The sequence below is a fragment of the Limulus polyphemus genome, unplaced genomic scaffold, assembly GCF_000517525.1.
Source record: "Limulus polyphemus unplaced genomic scaffold, Limulus_polyphemus-2.1.2 Scaffold1266, whole genome shotgun sequence".
NCBI lineage: Eukaryota > Metazoa > Arthropoda > Merostomata > Xiphosura > Limulidae > Limulus > Limulus polyphemus.
The window spans coordinates 143,597-160,944 of NW_013666876.1; the positions used below are offsets into that span (position 1 = coordinate 143,597).

The 17,348-nt window shown below is 34.0% G+C and overlaps 1 protein-coding gene across 1 annotated transcript in view; it reads left to right on the top strand.

The window, feature by feature from the left end:
* The window catches only part of LOC106462844 (COP9 signalosome complex subunit 2-like), an 82,234-nt gene that overhangs the window by 35,853 nt on the left and 29,033 nt on the right, over positions 1-17,348 (top strand). Inside the window, exons 7-8 of the mRNA XM_022390239.1 lie at positions 3,193-3,297; positions 15,713-15,782. Of these exons, the coding sequence (XP_022245947.1) occupies positions 3,193-3,297; positions 15,713-15,782 (175 nt within the window). The remainder of the gene's footprint in view (positions 1-3,192; positions 3,298-15,712; positions 15,783-17,348) is intronic.

Consider the following 17,348-nt stretch of genomic DNA (forward strand, 5'->3'; position numbering starts at 1 on the left):
ATAGCGAATTGACAGCAAGGTGATCTGAGTGTCTCCCGCCATAACTCTTTCTATGTACAAAACGTGCTTATGTTTGTATGTTTATTACAAAAAAATGGTGCAATAATCATTAATTGTCCATTTCAGCATTAAATACTACACCAAATACAAAATAAACAGCACCATTAAATTTCTTGTAAAAAACTGGTTATTATGAAGTTATTTTAAAATTTGTAAGTTCAACCGTTTGGTTTCCTACAGCGAAAAAAATAAATAAATAAACAAACTTCATCTTTTATATGTATAGATGCATAATTGGGCTAAACATTAACAACTTTGTAATACAACTACCCTTTAGGTCTGAACACGTAACATGCACTTGAAACCTGATGATATTACATTTGCTAAGCATTTAAGCTTGAGCAGTTACTTTATACAATTCAAATCTTATTTTGTTTCAGTACAAAGAAATAAATACTTTTTGCCTTGAACAAAATATCCCTATATTTGATTACCAAAATTGTTCACAATGATTCATCAATATCATTCCCGGTCAGCATAAAAGATGTAGTGCCCACTGTACACATTCCTTAAAAAAGTTTATCCTTTATTTTATGATATGTGAAATATAAGACATTCTCATGGAAATTATCATTATTTTCAGATACAAGAAGACTGTGCTCATTGGTCAAAACTAAAACTAACACAGTAATAACTACAAGTGATTTAGTTTACCATTCTGACTTTAAACATTAACATTAAAGATATAACTTACTACACTGCTTTGAAATTAGGTCACTTCTCAGCTGGTTATGATAAGTACAAATGTAACATCGTGTTTTAGCTGTAAAAACAGAGTTGATAACTGTTTATGCAAAGGATAGTGAATACTGACAATGTATTATTTTTTTAAATGTATTGCAAGGTCTGTATGTTAATATTTAGGTAAATTGCACACCTTTGTAAATCTTTAATCTGTAGTTAAAAAGATGCTTTACTGTGACAAAAATATAACTGAAAAACTAGTTTTTTTTAAAGGTATGCTTTACTCTGCTATTAAAGATATGCATGTACACATTAATACTTACTACAGATTTAAGTTTATAAAAAGATGTGTTACATTATAAGTATGCTAAACTATGTGAGGTACAGTGTTTATTTTTTGCTTGAAATTGAAGGTTTTAAAGAAATGTAAACAGTGTGACTTAATCTGATAAAGGCTGCTACATAACTAATATAGCAAAATGAAGTGTGATACATGCAACTGAATGCCAGTACTTTCAAATTCCTCACATTTAGTTACCTGTAGAATACAGTATAGTAAGTAATAGCTTGACTTCTATGTAACAGCTTAATCCGTGTTCCATTACTGTAGCCATAAGTGAAGAAAAATTAACTTTGTGTATTTTCCTGGAGATGTGTCAAAAGTTTTTGTTTAGTCCTGATATATCTATGCTGAAATAAATACCATAAGATATTACAGTAGATCAAATTTTAACATTAGACAGAGTTAATAGAAAAGTTCAGTAACAGCTCATTCTCTACTACTGATAATAACTGTTCAAAATAAAAGTAAACCACAACTATCTAAAGTATGTGGTAAATATTTGGTTTCTAGATTAACAAAGTTTGTATTATATTCCACATGTTTAGTTAGACCTAAACAGTTACAATGATCTAAGTCCAAGCAGATTTGTTTTATAAATAGATGCTCTAAGACCAGGTATGTATTGAATTTTTAAAGTTTTGATTATTAGATTTTTTTCTTTTTAAATTTTCAAATACTTGAAACAAGAGGGAATCCTCAATAACCACAACATTTGAAATTCTTTTAGGCAGGATTAGAGTAAATTGATCTACAAGACCTTTTTTTATTAGCTGTGTTTTTTTGTGTGCCAGCAATACTAAGTGTGGGATGCACGTATACCTGATTCAGTTTTATTACTCATCAGGATCTCTACCAGCCTACCCTAAAATTGAAATTCTTTTGAGCAGGATTAGAGTAAATTAACCTATGTATGGGCATGGTCAAATACATCAATCGAAAGGGTTTGATCTCCTGAATCCAAAATTGTAATTATATCTCACATCAGTGAAGAAATGACAGAACTATGAGCTAAAAGTGTGTACTTGAAAAAAAGAAAAAAAAAACTTGGATTAATTTTATGAGCCTCTATGCCGAGGCTAAAACATTTTAGACTGTTAATGGTGCTAAATAATAACAATTGTGATGGCACTGAAATTTCTTCTCTATTTTTGTTTTATATTTTGTATATGAAAAAACTGAAAGTGAGGAGTGACAACATGATTTCATTTAACCTCACATTTACATATTTGTTTTATACTGTTCATTACCAGTGGTGTACAAATATTTCATTTTTGCTAGTTATAATACTCAGTGCAAAGGTCTGACCAAAATGGTTATTTATTTAAAGTAAGTAGTGGTATTCAGCAGTAAACTTGAAGGCTTATAACACTAAAATATGGGTTTTAAAACCTGTGGCAGACACGGTGCATATAGTTGGTTATATAGCCTTTTTATAAACCAAAGAAACCTGCAATAATTAATGGAATTATGTACATTATTGATAGTATTTTTATTTACATTTGCTCTTATCAGCAAACTTACTTTTGAGTTACGGTCTCAATTTAAAAATGTAAAATTACGTTAAAGTTACAAAACATCACACTGTAAGATTCACTTCTAACGTGTGGGTAGGGGTGGTATAATCTTATCTTACGTAAGTAGTCATCATTCGTTCAGAAGCAATTTCTAAAATTGTGTGCACAATAATTTTTTTTTTTTATTTAATTGCAGGATAACAGAATCCCTTATAATATTGAAACTATGAAGGCCTTGGTTGTACTTTTTTATGTACAAATAACACAAATCTTCAAAAGGAAATTATTAATTATCATAACCCTACTATTTAGCTATTAATTATCTGATAAACTTGAAATCCAATTATGGTTTGTTTTTCAAGAATGAAAATGAGATTTTGTGTCAGTTAATTTTCTTTGTAATTACTAAACGAACCTGCTTAGTTCAGGTTCATGATATATGCCTAGGAATGAGTATGTTTAAAAAATATATATAAAAAGTAATAATTGTGATTATATATTAAACAATTCCTACATTCAGTAGGTTTTTTAATTAATGGTGGACTGTTAACAGCATTGGTTAATGTTATATGTTTTGTTTTATCTTCATAGGCAGATGATGGAACTGAAGATTTGAAGAAGGGCACTCAGCTTCTAGAGATATATGCTTTAGAAATACAAATGTACACATCTCAGAAAAACAACAAGAAGCTTAAGGTATAACATATGCTGATTCTTTTGTATGGTCATCTCACTGTATCTGTTTAAAGTAATCTTCTCCAAAATACTTAAAGTTGATAACCATAGTTTTAAATTTTGTTGAACTCTAAGCTGATCCAGAATGTTTTTTGTTTTTTTTTAAATAAGAAAGCAATGTTGTACTAGTATTGTAAATAGTACATTAGATTTTGGGGTCAAATTTAGGCAAAATAAGACTTTACTTTTATGTTGGAAATTATTTAGTTTATGGAATATAAAAAAAACTGTTAGGGAATCAAAAAAGAAGATCGGTATAGTATAGAAATAGTCATCTGTTTAGGCATACAGTGGTAGAGTGAGATAAATGTTACACACACACACACACACACGTTTACTTGTGCATTTATGTACATTATTTTGTACATAAATGTAAGTGGTATAAAAATAATTAGGATTTAAGTTTGTGGTAACCTTAAATTTATCCATAATACCTCTAACAGGTACTCAGCTAATATTTAAATAAGCCTGGATATACTGCCAAAGTAGAAATAGCATGAAATGCAGATTGCCAATCAAATCTGGAAAATTACGAATTTAAATTTGTGGGCAGTAAAAAATTAAATTATTTCTAACTCAAATGTTATTTTAAATTAAATTTCTAAATTAAATTGTTACTAAAGTCTATGGCATATCAGTGTTTGTAGATAAAGTGTGGAAAGTATTAATGCATAATCTATCTATGCAAAGACACAAACACACACACACACACACACACACATATGTACATGTGTATAGACATCACATGATATTATAGTGTGAGTGAAGGACGTCAGTACCATGTTTTGAAATGTGGAGATACAGCTTATAGACTAGTTTATTCAAACCAGGTGTTCTTACCTCTGAAATACCGTAGGCTTTGTTGAATTTGCTCTCACACTGTTGATAAACATATGACACAAAATTCTGAATATCCTTTATGTATTGCAAAGCATTGATCACACCCATAATTCTCCACTCTTTCACCTTCATTGTGACTTATTACACATATCACAAAGTCAGCATTAATTGTGATGCAAATATTTTGAAAAGTAATGGAACTTTTATAACTTCTTTGGAGGACTTACTCATGCAGGGTGATCTCATAGCAGCATTGCTAGGTCTAATCCTCAGAAGGCTTATGCTAGTCTCATTTCTCTTTTCTCTCAGTTACATTCTATTTTAAAACTTGAGCCAATTCTTGTTACACCTTAGAGTGCCAGTATCATGTTAGATGATTCAGTACTTGAATCCTTACTTGTTCCATTCCACCTGCATGTAATATGCAGGTTGTTACTGATGCTTTTAGAAACTAGTTTCATAGTAGACTTCATATTACTTGTCCCTCTGTTTAGTTATTGATGGAGGAGGGTCTTACATGTGTTTTTTTTTTTACTTTGAATTGTTGACAGTTTTCTGCTCTACACAGTATGATTTGTCTTGTTTTGAGGCATTCTTCTTTTGCACAAGATCAAATATATATTACACTGTGTACTGTTACATTCCTTTGACACTTTATCCCATCCTTATATGTTGCAAGGTACGCTTCTTTCCCTCATCATTTCAACTGAGATTCTTCCTGTATCATTTTGTCTTTGCAGGTATTTAACCTGAACTGATTTCCTGTTCATGAGAAATTTGGCAGCAGAATTTGATTAGGATTTTAACATTTCATTTTGCTTCTGTCATCCCTTTTCAAAACAACTAGTGATTAATATTCATCCTCCTGCCTTACCTTCATCCTCTACTTCTGGTCAATACCCACTACATCTACTTCTACCAATCGACCCTTTTGAGTAGCTTAATGTAAAGTAGGCATGATGGGTCTTTTCAATCTGCTCTCTTTTATTCTGGATGACTAATCAGGGTGTCGTCTCAGATCATTTGTTCATCTGTAGAACCCTTTGGCATCAAAATTTTTGGGTTCTTCAATTCAAAATTACTTTCCAGTTCATCTTCTTCCACTTTCAAATCTTCCAGTTTTCTTTTCCTTTTATTTCCTATCTATTTGGTATTAAATTTTTTTAATCAGGAAGTTTCAAACCTTTACTGTCAAAACAGTACTTCATGTTTTTTTAAGTTTTTCTCTTCTTTTGATAGTGCTTAAGAAATTAGTAGATTGGAAACTGATAATACTTTTTATGGGGACTGATAATACATATTTGTTATCTGGACATTGTCATTTCAAGGTAGAAACCATGAGTATCTTACTGAAATTTCTTCATCAGCATTTTCAAAAACTTTTCACCCATCTCCTTAGGCAGTCAAATCCTTAAGTGTCTTGGGTGTGCCTACTTGTGTCCTCCATCTGAAAAATATGTCCTCTCTGTTTTAGGACAATGGCTTCTCTTTATGAAGTGGTTACCTTGGGCTATGCTCACATAAGACACCTTCAATGTGATCTTAAAAGGCATTTATCTTCAGATATATTGTCTCAGAGAATTTCTCTTTCTCCTGCTACTCTCAGTTACCTTAAAGTTTGGCTCAATCAAAAATGTACCACTATAAGTTCCTCTGTTCTTCCACCATATACAGATCTAAACCTTTCCACAGATGCTTCTCTCAAAGGCTGTAGTGCTGTATTGAGAAATGTCATCTTTCAGGTCTGTTATCCTCAGGAATCACTTTCTAACATCAACCTCTTGGAGCTTTGGGCTGCTCAACATGCCTGTTATGAGTTGCTACCCTTGTTACACCAACACTATATTTCACTTCATACAAACAATCCACCATACATCAACAGTTGTATTTCCCTCACACATCTACCTATATGACTTGCATACCATTAACCTTGAGCTAACATTCACATGTTTAATATGAACTGTGCTGGTGCATGATGAAATCATCATGTGACAATAACCACCCACCAATAGGAGGGTGACACAACCTCCATGCGCACTAACTTGCCTTATGCACTTGCACTTGTGATAACTTCTTTCTTTTCCTTGGCACAACATTTCAACAGATATGTTTAAACTTCTCGTCTAAGTTCAGTTTGATGAGATTTTCATTTATTAAAGAAACTTTAATTTTCACTTTCTTCAGATTTTGTTTCAAAAGCTTTAATTTTCATCATGAATTTTCAGATGACTTATACTTAGTCCTGTGTGAGTGATGATGTTACACACACAGGGCTTATTTTTACTATGGCTTCTGGAGGCTCTTTTAATTGTTGGGGACATTGTAGCCTTTGTTCACTGTGTTGTGGATTACCATATACTTACTGTGCCTCCTACTCCTGTCCTGCCAGCTGTCGTTCTTTCCCTTTAGTCAAGAATGGCCTACTGTACTATGAATTTAACCTGATTTCCTTTTGGTTATGCCTTACCATTTGGGGAATGACCTTAACCTTCCAATCTCTCTCTTTGCTTGTGTCCTTTATTTTGCCTGTTCTTCACTCTGTGAACCAAATTCTTATATTGTCTTTCTTTCTTGCTTGTTATTAGGGTTTATGCTGTTTCCTTTCTCTAACAGCTTCTCTCTCGCACCCAAATGTCTTGTCCCTCTTGCATTCTTGATTCTTTCTGACCTGTCTTGTAGATATTCTACCTTTTCTTTCTGGATTCCCTGCCTTTGATACCTATTTGATCTGTATGGGGATTGGACCCCTTGCCTTCTTATCGCTCCCTGGTTCCCCATTTTTGTGTCTACATTCTCTCCTCTCTCCTACTTTTGTGTAGAGCACTTCATTATGCTCAGCAGAGATTTCCTGTAAAATTTCATTCCCTTTGTTATCTTAGCTTGTTACATTTCTGCTCTATCCCTCATTTCTTTGTTCCCCTACTGTTGGGTCACGTTGCATTCATCTTTACTGTACACCTTCCATCTGCTTGTTTACATGATTTTTTTTTACCTGAATGTCTTCGGTGGTGTTCATTTCTCACTGGAAATCTGGACTGAAGCTGAATGACTTCAGTCCTCATTATGTTCCCAGGTTTTTCTTCTTTCTCAATCTTGCCCTTTGACTCCTGTTCCTCATCTGGATCAGTCTATCCCCTAACCTTCTCACTCTGGGTTCCAGGCCTTCCTCTTTTACTCGTCCTCCCACTACCCAACATCTGGTTCATTGCTCTTCTTGTCAGTGACTTTCTTGTCACTTCCAGTCTTGTGGATACTGATCTTTTCCTCTTCACTTGCAGTTTGTCCAATTTTTCTGCTGAAAGTTGTTTTCAAAAACACACTTACCTCTGCTCACACTAGCTTTATCCCAACAAAAGTTCCTCATCTCTGACCATCTAAGCTCTGGTATGAATCTTACCTCCCTTGCTCCAGCCTTTTTAACCCACTATATTTCCCACCTATATCAATGCCCTCCTTATATCAGTTCCGTATATAAGCTCCCCATTATTACTTGTAATTCAGTTTTTCTCGACATCAGACAGTTGCAATGATGGTTTTAAATGCTTGCTGCAGGTTTCTCTTTAGCATTGCATAATTTTCCTTATACCTATGCTTTAGCTATTTTCTTCTTTCTTTTTTTTAGTACCTGTCTTATTAGGTCTTCAGTTTATTGTCTATTCTTTATTTTCAATAAAAACAAAAATTCTCTGACATAGAGTCTCCAAATACCCCTGATCTTTTCAACTTTGCTTTACATGCTAGAAGATGTGCTGATTACTTGAGAGATGGTGCTGCCATGTCTTGTCTTCCCTGTTTATTAGATCAGCATGCAGTAGCTTTCCATTTCCTGGAGAACCCATATTTGGATTCTCAGAGGCTATTTGGGGTTCTAGGCATGATGCTACTGTTCATCTCATCCAAACTCATCTGTCCCTTACAACAGTTTTAAATTTTTTCATCTTCTTTGCAACTATTGTCTGATGCCTATCACAGGTCACCTACTCAATTTTTAGCAGATCTGAATCATTTATTGACTTTACTTTGGTGAAGTTATTGGCATATGCTCTCTCCTTTGTCTCTTGGTTGGTTGGTTGGTTGCTGGGATCTTTTGGTGAGAGAAGATACCTTGCTTGAGGGAGTTTGACTTCCTTCTTCAGCCATTAGAGATCTCACAGAAGCTCTTTTTCTTAGAAATTCGACTTTTATAAGTATTCCAGATTCCATGGCATCTAGGAGGATGGATGTGGCTCATCTCCACTCTTTTCTTTTCACCCTGGCCTCTTGCCTTTACCAGTCTTCTATCAGACAATTCCCACATCTCCTGTTAGGGTTTCCAGACCTCTTGCATTGGCTCCACATTCTCAGAACTCAAGGGAGTTTCTACCCTTATCAGCAGGTATCCTCAGCTCATGTGGGGCACAGATAACAGTGTTGGTGACTACTCTATGGGATCAGGTCCTGTGGAGGCTCAACTCTGATGGTTCATGTACGTATGGAAGAGCTTTGTCATGGATCAATGGGTCATTCAAGTTCTTACGAGAGAATTCATCCTTTATTTCACGTCTCCTCCTCCACTGTTTCTCATACCAGTTGTCTTTCCACTCCCCCAGGATCTTTTGCACAAAGAGGCTGTGTAGTACATCAACTCCTCTCTGAAAGGTTTTTATTCCCTGCTGTTTGTGGTATCATGTTCTATCTCTTTTGGGGATGTGAGCTTCCTTGAAATCACTCATTTCTTAAGATTGGGCCCACATGCATTTCCTTCAGTGGTTGTTACGGGACCAAAGGAACATTTGCACAGATGCACTGAATTGTCTGATGACCCTATTGGCTTCCATCCTGCTCGATCTTGGCTGGTGGTTAGGCATGGACAACATGACAGTAGGTGTCCCTCTCCTGCCCCATGTCTGGAGATACATATTTTCATGGATGCTTTTCTCCAGTGCTGGGGTTCTTGTGTAAAGGATCTGGAATTTAAAGGCCTCTGGACAGCAGAGGAATCTTCTCTCCACATCAATCTCTTAGAGCTTCTAGCAGTTCAATGAGCTATGTCTTGGGGTCTCGCATTGTTGTGAGGAAAACTAGTAATGCTTCACTCAGACAATTCTGCAATGGTTTCATACATTTCCAAGCAATGGGGCACTCCCTCCATGTCTTTTTGTTTTCAAACATTGGATCTGTTCTTTTGAGTCCACACACTTCTTGGATTGTTCTCCTCACTTGTCATGTTCTGGGTGTAATGAATTTAGTGGCAGATCAGTTATCTCATCACAACAGAGTTTTTCCCATGGAATGGAACCTTCATCCACAAGTGTTTTGATGGATCTCCTCTTATTTTGGGACACCTCAGATCGATGCTTTTGCTACACACTGGAATGCCCATCTTTTGTCCCTCTGGTTTCCAGTACCTCACCCTCTGGCATTGGGCATAGATGCTCTCAACCAGGATTAGATGGGTCTTCACCTTTACACATTTCCTCTGATTCGTCTGCTATCAAAGGTTCTTACAATGATTCGCTCCTCGTCCTGTTGTGTTCTTCTGGTGGCACCACATTGACTGGCTTAGCCTTGGTTTCCACTCATTCTGCTTCCTCTCTGGCCATCTCTATTATGTCAGCCTTGCTCCGACATTTTTCATCCAGCAAATACCATTCTCTCTGGTGGCATATTTCATAACGAGGTCCATTCGGAATTCTTCTTTGGGCGTTTATCAACAGAAATTTACTTATCATCATTGGTCTCTCAGACATGGTTTTCATTCTTTTCATCCCACTGTACTTCATGTTTCTCAATTTTTGACATACTTATTCGATATTTCGCTGTATAAGGAAGCTCTGCCTGTTACTTTTCATTTTTCTAGGAGACGTAAAGTTTTTGAGTCCCCAGTTTTGTCCTTTCTTCTGAAATCTTTTCAGGTTATCCATTCTTGACATTCTTTCCAGGTTCCAAATTGGGATCTTAAAATGGTTATCCATGCTTTATCTACTCCACCCTTTGAACTTTTGGCATTATGTTCTATATTTCACCTTTCTCTTAAGTCTTTATTTTCTTTTGTTGTTGACTAACAGATGTAAACCTTTATGATATGTTTGCAATTCATGTTCACAGGACTCTTTACCATTCCACTTATGTTTTGTTGTATCCAGACCAATCCTTTCTATCCAGAAAGGCTAGAGAAGGGCATAATGCTTTCTTACCTATTCATCTTCCTTCCATTTCTCATTTATATGACCGCTTGGATTGGGATCATCTTTTCTGCCTGGTTTGGGCTATTCGATGTTATGTTGTGCAAACAACTGAGTTTCAGGGGCTCACGTCACCTTTTGTTACTCTATTGGGATACTATGGTGTCTAGTGATTTATTCCCTGTCACTTTGATGGGTTGGGTACATAGTACTTACTTTGTGCTTTCATTGGAGGATCAGAGACTTCTTTTGGGTCTCAACTCATCAAGCTTGCCATATCTCATGTCCCTGAGGGCTTGGTTGTGTCGCCCGCTGGAGGAAATAGTACAGGCTGGTATGTGGACCACACCTAATACATTTATATCTCATTGTTTACTTTATTTGGTGATTATCTCCTCGGAAGGATTTTGGCTACGCCTGTGGCTATTCTTCATGCTCTGACTAGATTGTGGGAGAGGTGAGTGACTTCATTTCTTTTGTGTTTATTTCTATTCTTTTACAGGGACCCTCTTGTCATTTTCTTTCAGATCCCACTCAGTGACTGGTGTTGCCTGGTCAAGTGTGCTTCTTTGGTACAGTCTCTCTACTTTTTTGGCTACATTCACATCACATACATCTATTGGCTTGTCATGTACTGGGTGTTATAAACATTCTTAGAGTCTTTTTTTCAGAGGTCATTGGATTCTTTCACTTTAATGGACATTATTTCAGTGGTTGTCCAATTGCCGAGATCATCCCATGATCGATGCATTCACTACAGAAGTCATTCATCTTCTTCTACTTTGCTAGTCCCTAGTTACAGATTTCACTTCTTTTGCAGTGGATGCTTTGAGGCAATCTTGGAAGAACCATTTTTCTGCATGCCTACTCTCCTCTTTTGTCTTTTTTGTCAAGTATTAATGAAGATTTTTTGTTGAGTTGTCAATTTATCCTTATTGCTCCACACTGACCTGCTGAACTGTGGTTTCCCCTTTCGTGTTATCTCTTTGGAAACATCTTCTAGTATTGAATGTCAATCTTTATCAGTGATGTTTGTGTAATTCTTTGTTAGGAAAACTGATTTATCTTGTAGTATAGTTCTTCTTATGGCATTTATTCTTGCAGACATTCATCCCTAGCCATACACCCGTCTTGTTGGACTATCTGTTGGGACCTTCAAAAATCTTATCTTCTTCCTACTCCTCAACAGATTGCCTCATTTCTCATGTACTTAATTCATGATCATAGTTTGACTGCTTCTTCTGTTATAGGTTAGAGAACTGCCCACTTTGACACTTGTAGAGCCACAGAAATCATCTTTCTTTTTCATTCCTATTCTGTCAGGATATTTTTTAGCTTTTCATTTGCTTCATCCACAAGTACCTTGGTGACATGCTCAGTGGGAATTGAGGCTTGTCTAAAAATGTGTTACTTCTCCTTTTGAGCCTTTATTGACTTGTTCACTCTATTGTCCTTCCCAGAAGACACATTATGTTCTGTTGGTCACTTCAGGTCTGAAATTATCAGACATTTAAACCATTGATGGGTTCTTCTTATACTTTTTTTGTTCTCTGGAAAGGCTCTTGAAGTTATATCCTGATAGTGTTCTGTGTCCTACACATTTTACTCACCTACAATACATATATTTCATATGCACAGAGTTTTTGAATTTTTCTCACTTCTGATTTGGAACACATACTAAAGCCAGTTGAAGTCCTGTGTTAAATTCAGCCTGAGGTGTGACTTTCTGTAGCAGTGTCTGGTTATGGAACTATGTACTGTTTCATGAGATAGGTAGTTGTGTGGTATCTTACACTACCTTGGCAGGTAAAAAAAAAATATTTTTTCTCGTGGTTGCAAACTTTTGCTGACAGACTTGGACAACCGGGAGCAAGATATAAAATAACAGAACTTATATTGATAGTTGTAATATTACATGATGTACCTTTCTTTAAAAGGTATTCATTATTATTGTAGTTTCAATCAAAATGTGGATGTAAAAAATGAAATCGGCTATTAGTATGCATTTCAGACAGATGTAATAAATTTGATTACATACTTGTCAAAAATATCTTGCTCAGGCCATTATCTTTAATTTCCACTTTTTTTTAATCGTTTTGCTTCTACATAAATGACATTTAAATATTTATGTTGATTCTTTGTAGAAATACATCCAAACATGTACCATTAATGGCAGCTGAAACTACTACAACAAGTCTACTTGTTTAATTTTCAGTCCTCAAAATTAGAGACAGCATATGACAAAGCTGTGGCATTTTGTGAAAAATGTTAAGTACAATGGGAAAAAAAAAGTTATAAGAAAAGCATTGTTTTTCTTTTAATTTTTTAAATCTTCCTGTGAATAACATCAAAAATTTAACAACTTGTACAAAAATAAAACTAGTTTAAGGATATAATCCCTTTATGTTGCCTTATTTCAATTAACAGTTATGATTGAATTCAGTAACAAACCAAGGTAAACATCATATTTGTAAAAGTTTGTATAATAGTTTTGAAAGTTTAAGCCAATTTCTTCAGATATTTTTGAGTGACTCTGTAAAGTGACTCTGGTAGCTTGTAGAGTTTAGTAGTTTAATTAATAGAATTTGATTTAATCAAAATGTGATTCAAAACCATAGCAAATATGCACTCCTTCAAACCAAGTGTAGTTTCCATTTGGATTATTTTGTGTTTTAGTATTGGAGGGGACAGTGAAGTTTATTACTTTAAATTTGATATATTTGAGATAGTGATGAGGAATATCAATATTTGAAAACAAAGTTGTTACAACTATGTCACTATTTTTCGAGCATTAAACAATACAAGTTTTGATTTTAACTTGCCTGTGAAGTTGAGTAGAATATGATGTTTGAGGTTTAACTTGGAAAGTTGCTTCTAGTTTTATGATTTGATCAAAAATGTCTAATCACATTGAAAAACCTAATGTAACTATCTTGTTTATTATCTTGGTGAGGATGATTGCCTTATATTCTGCTTCTGTATTAAACCTGTCTTTATGTCAAAGAATCTCTTCAGAATGGACCATGGCATTTTCCTTGGTGTTACTCTGACTAATGCACTTGTGGTGGCATATTTTTTACCATGGACTTGATATCTTAATTTCAAAGACTGAATTTTACATCACTTAAATACACTTTTGTTAATGCAGTGTTTGTTATACAGGCAAAACATTTTATGAACATGTAGCTAGAACTCAATGTCATCATAAATAAAAGGAATGAGTTATGTCACAATGAACAAATTTTCAAATAAAACACATCAATCACATATTTTACACATGCAGCAAACATTTGCTGACATTGGTGAAAGTCAAGCAGCAAATTGCTCAAGTTGGGCAGTTGCTACCTTTGCATATAGTAAATATGAATGCTGATTCATATGTGAAGAACCCTATTATGACTGTCACATGTTATTCAATTTTCTGTTTGGTTAGTTGCAAGAACAGAATGCATTGTGAATGCAGTTTGGTCTTTTAGGACAAATTCATTCCTGTTTTGAAAGCATCAGGACTTGCTTTTGAAGTCTCATCTGTGTATTCAGTGTTTCATCTGATTTCCCATGCTTCATCTTCAGTTTATTTATAACATCACCTTTACTTTTACATGCCTTATTTTATCATCTGTGTATTGTGTTTCATCTGATTTCCCATGCTTCATTTTCAGTTTATTTATAACATCACCTTTACTTTTACATGCCTTATTTTACATATCATTTCAGCATCCAACAATATTTCAACCAATTAGATGATCAGCTTTTATTCATCAGTTTTTCTTGATAAATAGTGTTGGTTATTTACCTTCACACAGAGTCTTGTATCCTTCATTCGACTTACAATAAATCATTACACTTGTCCCTCTACCTACTACAGAAAAATGTGTTTAAAAAATGATAAGGTTAATATGGATCCTATTCATAATTTTAGGGTTAAAATCTGATTGAAATTTACATACCTTACAGTACATGTATAGCTATTAGTGTTAAAAGTTTTTAATGAGTCCAACTGTATTGTGTCTTATTTTAATCTAGAATGATCAGTCAGAATAGTATTTATTATAATACCAAAGGAAACGTGCATGTTGTGGAAGTACACAAGGTCACCAGTTGAAGTTAGTATACGAGGATTAAGGAGACAAACTTGTTATTAAAGTTAACAAATTAAAACATTTATTAATAACTTTATTTTATACATTGAGAGATTAATAACATTACGTTTAATTACCAATATTAATCAATCGAATGAAACTGTAGAGGTTATTACAAACAATAAATCACAATGGATCCTAGTTTACAATATCTAAATTGAAATTAGTGCATACATTTCTATTATTAAATTCAAATTTCACTGATTAAGACTATCTTATTCAACAGATGTATTTTGTGTATAATGAATGTTTGAGGATCATCACCTAGTATGGTTAGGTATTTCATTATTTATGTACAACCAATCAATGTTACTGATCAATTAGTTCTGGTTCTCTTTTTAAGCTTCCCAAACTCATAGCTACATCATTGCTTAGTATATCATCAGGACAAATATACTGTAGCACTCCCTACTGTTAATCAGACCTTGTGAATGTTTATTTGAAAGAGCTACTATGCATTATAGGTTATATCTTGTTTCTTCCTAGATTTGTTTCTGATGTTCTTATGACTAAGCTACATGTGCTTGTGATGTGAAGTGTGTACATTTTTCCCTACTGTAACCTTGATATTACACAGGATTAAACTCCTTGTTAAAATATAAGTTAGGTATTCACTAGATATTAAATGTTCTTAACCGTGTTACCCATTGAAATTTATATTCTCAATTATACTACTTCAGTAGTATCAATACAGTATGGAGACTTATGTTAATTGAAAGTGTGCATATAGGTCTCTGCTTACCATCAAAAACTGAATATTGCTTTCTTTCATCGTGGAGAGGAAGTTTTAACAAACTTACAACAATACATATTTTTCATTCTCTATGTTCATAATAGTACCATGTTCTTTAAAAAATATATACTTTATAGGATATTTTAATCAACTTAAATTTCTGACTTGTATTTGTTTTGCAGTAGAATTTGGGAAGGCCATTTTACTTAAGCACAGTTCTATTTAAAAGAAGTTTCAGTTTCAAAGGAAAATAAATTATAATCCTGTAATTAAATCATATTAAAATTAGTTTCATTTTGCAAAACATTTTGTTTCAGTCATTTAAAGCCCAGTATGTTTTTGTAAACATTTTATTAATTGTTATGTTATTATATAAGTGTAGTTACTCAATATAACAATTAAAAGTTTCCTTACAATTATAACTGTCAAATTGAAACAAAAATTTGTTCTTTGCATGTGAGATTATCTGAAACTTTTATTTATATATTTTTCACTAGAAACTTTATGAACAGTCCCTCCACATCAAGTCAGCCATTCCTCATCCTGTTATTATGGGAGTGATAAGAGGTAAAATTTATCCATTAATCATTACATTTGTTTTATCTGTCTTTGTGACAAAGCTGCTAAGGCTATCTACTGCTATCCCTAATTTTGAACTGCTAACAACAAGTAAGGAAACTGAATGGAAGCTCCCATTACAAACTCTTGGGCTCCTCTTTACCAATGAATAGGAGGATTGACTGTCACATTATAACTACCTCATGGCTAAAAGGGGCAAGCATGCTCTGTTGTGGGTTTTGATTCCACAGATTGCAAGTCAAATGGAAAACCACCAGGGTGTTTTATCTTTGAGCCATGCTGTTTTATTTTTTCATGGTTAAATTTTTTTCTCTTTATGAAATCAAAGTTAATTAGAAACTAGTTTTGCATGCTAATTTATTTCCTTGTTTAAAATATCCAAAACATCTAAAAAATGTTTTTAAACTTTCATTGATTTTAGTCCTTAGGCTTTCTTCAAAGACTGAAATCTAAGTGAAGATTCTTTGTGTTTTTTCTTTAATGTAAAATTTATGTAAAACATTCATTTTAGGGAGGTTATGTATTGTTATGTGTATGTTCTTGATAAATCTACATAGATATTTTGTATATATATTTGTTCTAGGTGTTTTAAAGTTGTTGGATTCACTTTCAAATGAACTGGTGAACATTAAAGCTGGATGATTAGAAGTATTTGTTAACTGATTAATCAATAGCCCCACTAATCAATTAGTAATGTATTTCTCAAATCATGATATGTAAAAGCAAAAAAAAAACTGAAATATGCTGGCTGGTGCTGCCAGACAAGTTCATTCTTTTTAGTCAGCATTTTAGAGTTAGTGACAGTGGCAGATAGCTTTAGTAGCTTTGCCATAAGCGTAATCAAGTTTACTGGCAATGGGAACTGAACCTGAGCCCCTCGAATCACCAAATCTGAACAAACTTGAAGTAAAAACAAAAGTTAACAACAAACACACACACATTATAGCAATATTTTGATTACATTGATAGTTGGAATACTTTTACCCTAAGTTTACAGTTACCCTTTTCTGTGCATGTCATGAGGGTTTACTGAGTTACATTCAAAATTTAATTAAGTAACTTCACTATCAATGTACGATAATGAAATTAGCATTATAATGTACATTGTAATTCAATGTTTTATATTATATATATATGTTTTAATTTCAAAGAAACTTTCAAAAACTCTGACTCTTCAGTTGTCTCGTGATGCACAAGCATTTACAAATCTTAGCTTTTGGTTTGTAATCTAAGTAATTTTTTCCATACACTAGACCTCAAACTCTTGATAAACTAGGCTAGTTGCTCTGTTTACTTATAGTTCTTTTAAATTCTTTTGGGCAAGTTCTGAGGAAGGAAAAATAAATCTCTTGATGACTCTTGACAGCAGCCACGCCCACTTTCTACACATAGTCATACAATTTTGCACTCATTATTATTTATATCTGTAGATGTTTATAACCAGGACTGCCAACAGGAGGGGGGGGCAAAGGTGATAACTGGTCAGGGACATGGGCGAATGAAACCTGGTTATGCCGTAAAGCCCGCAAAGCATCTTTAGGCTATATCTTCCTT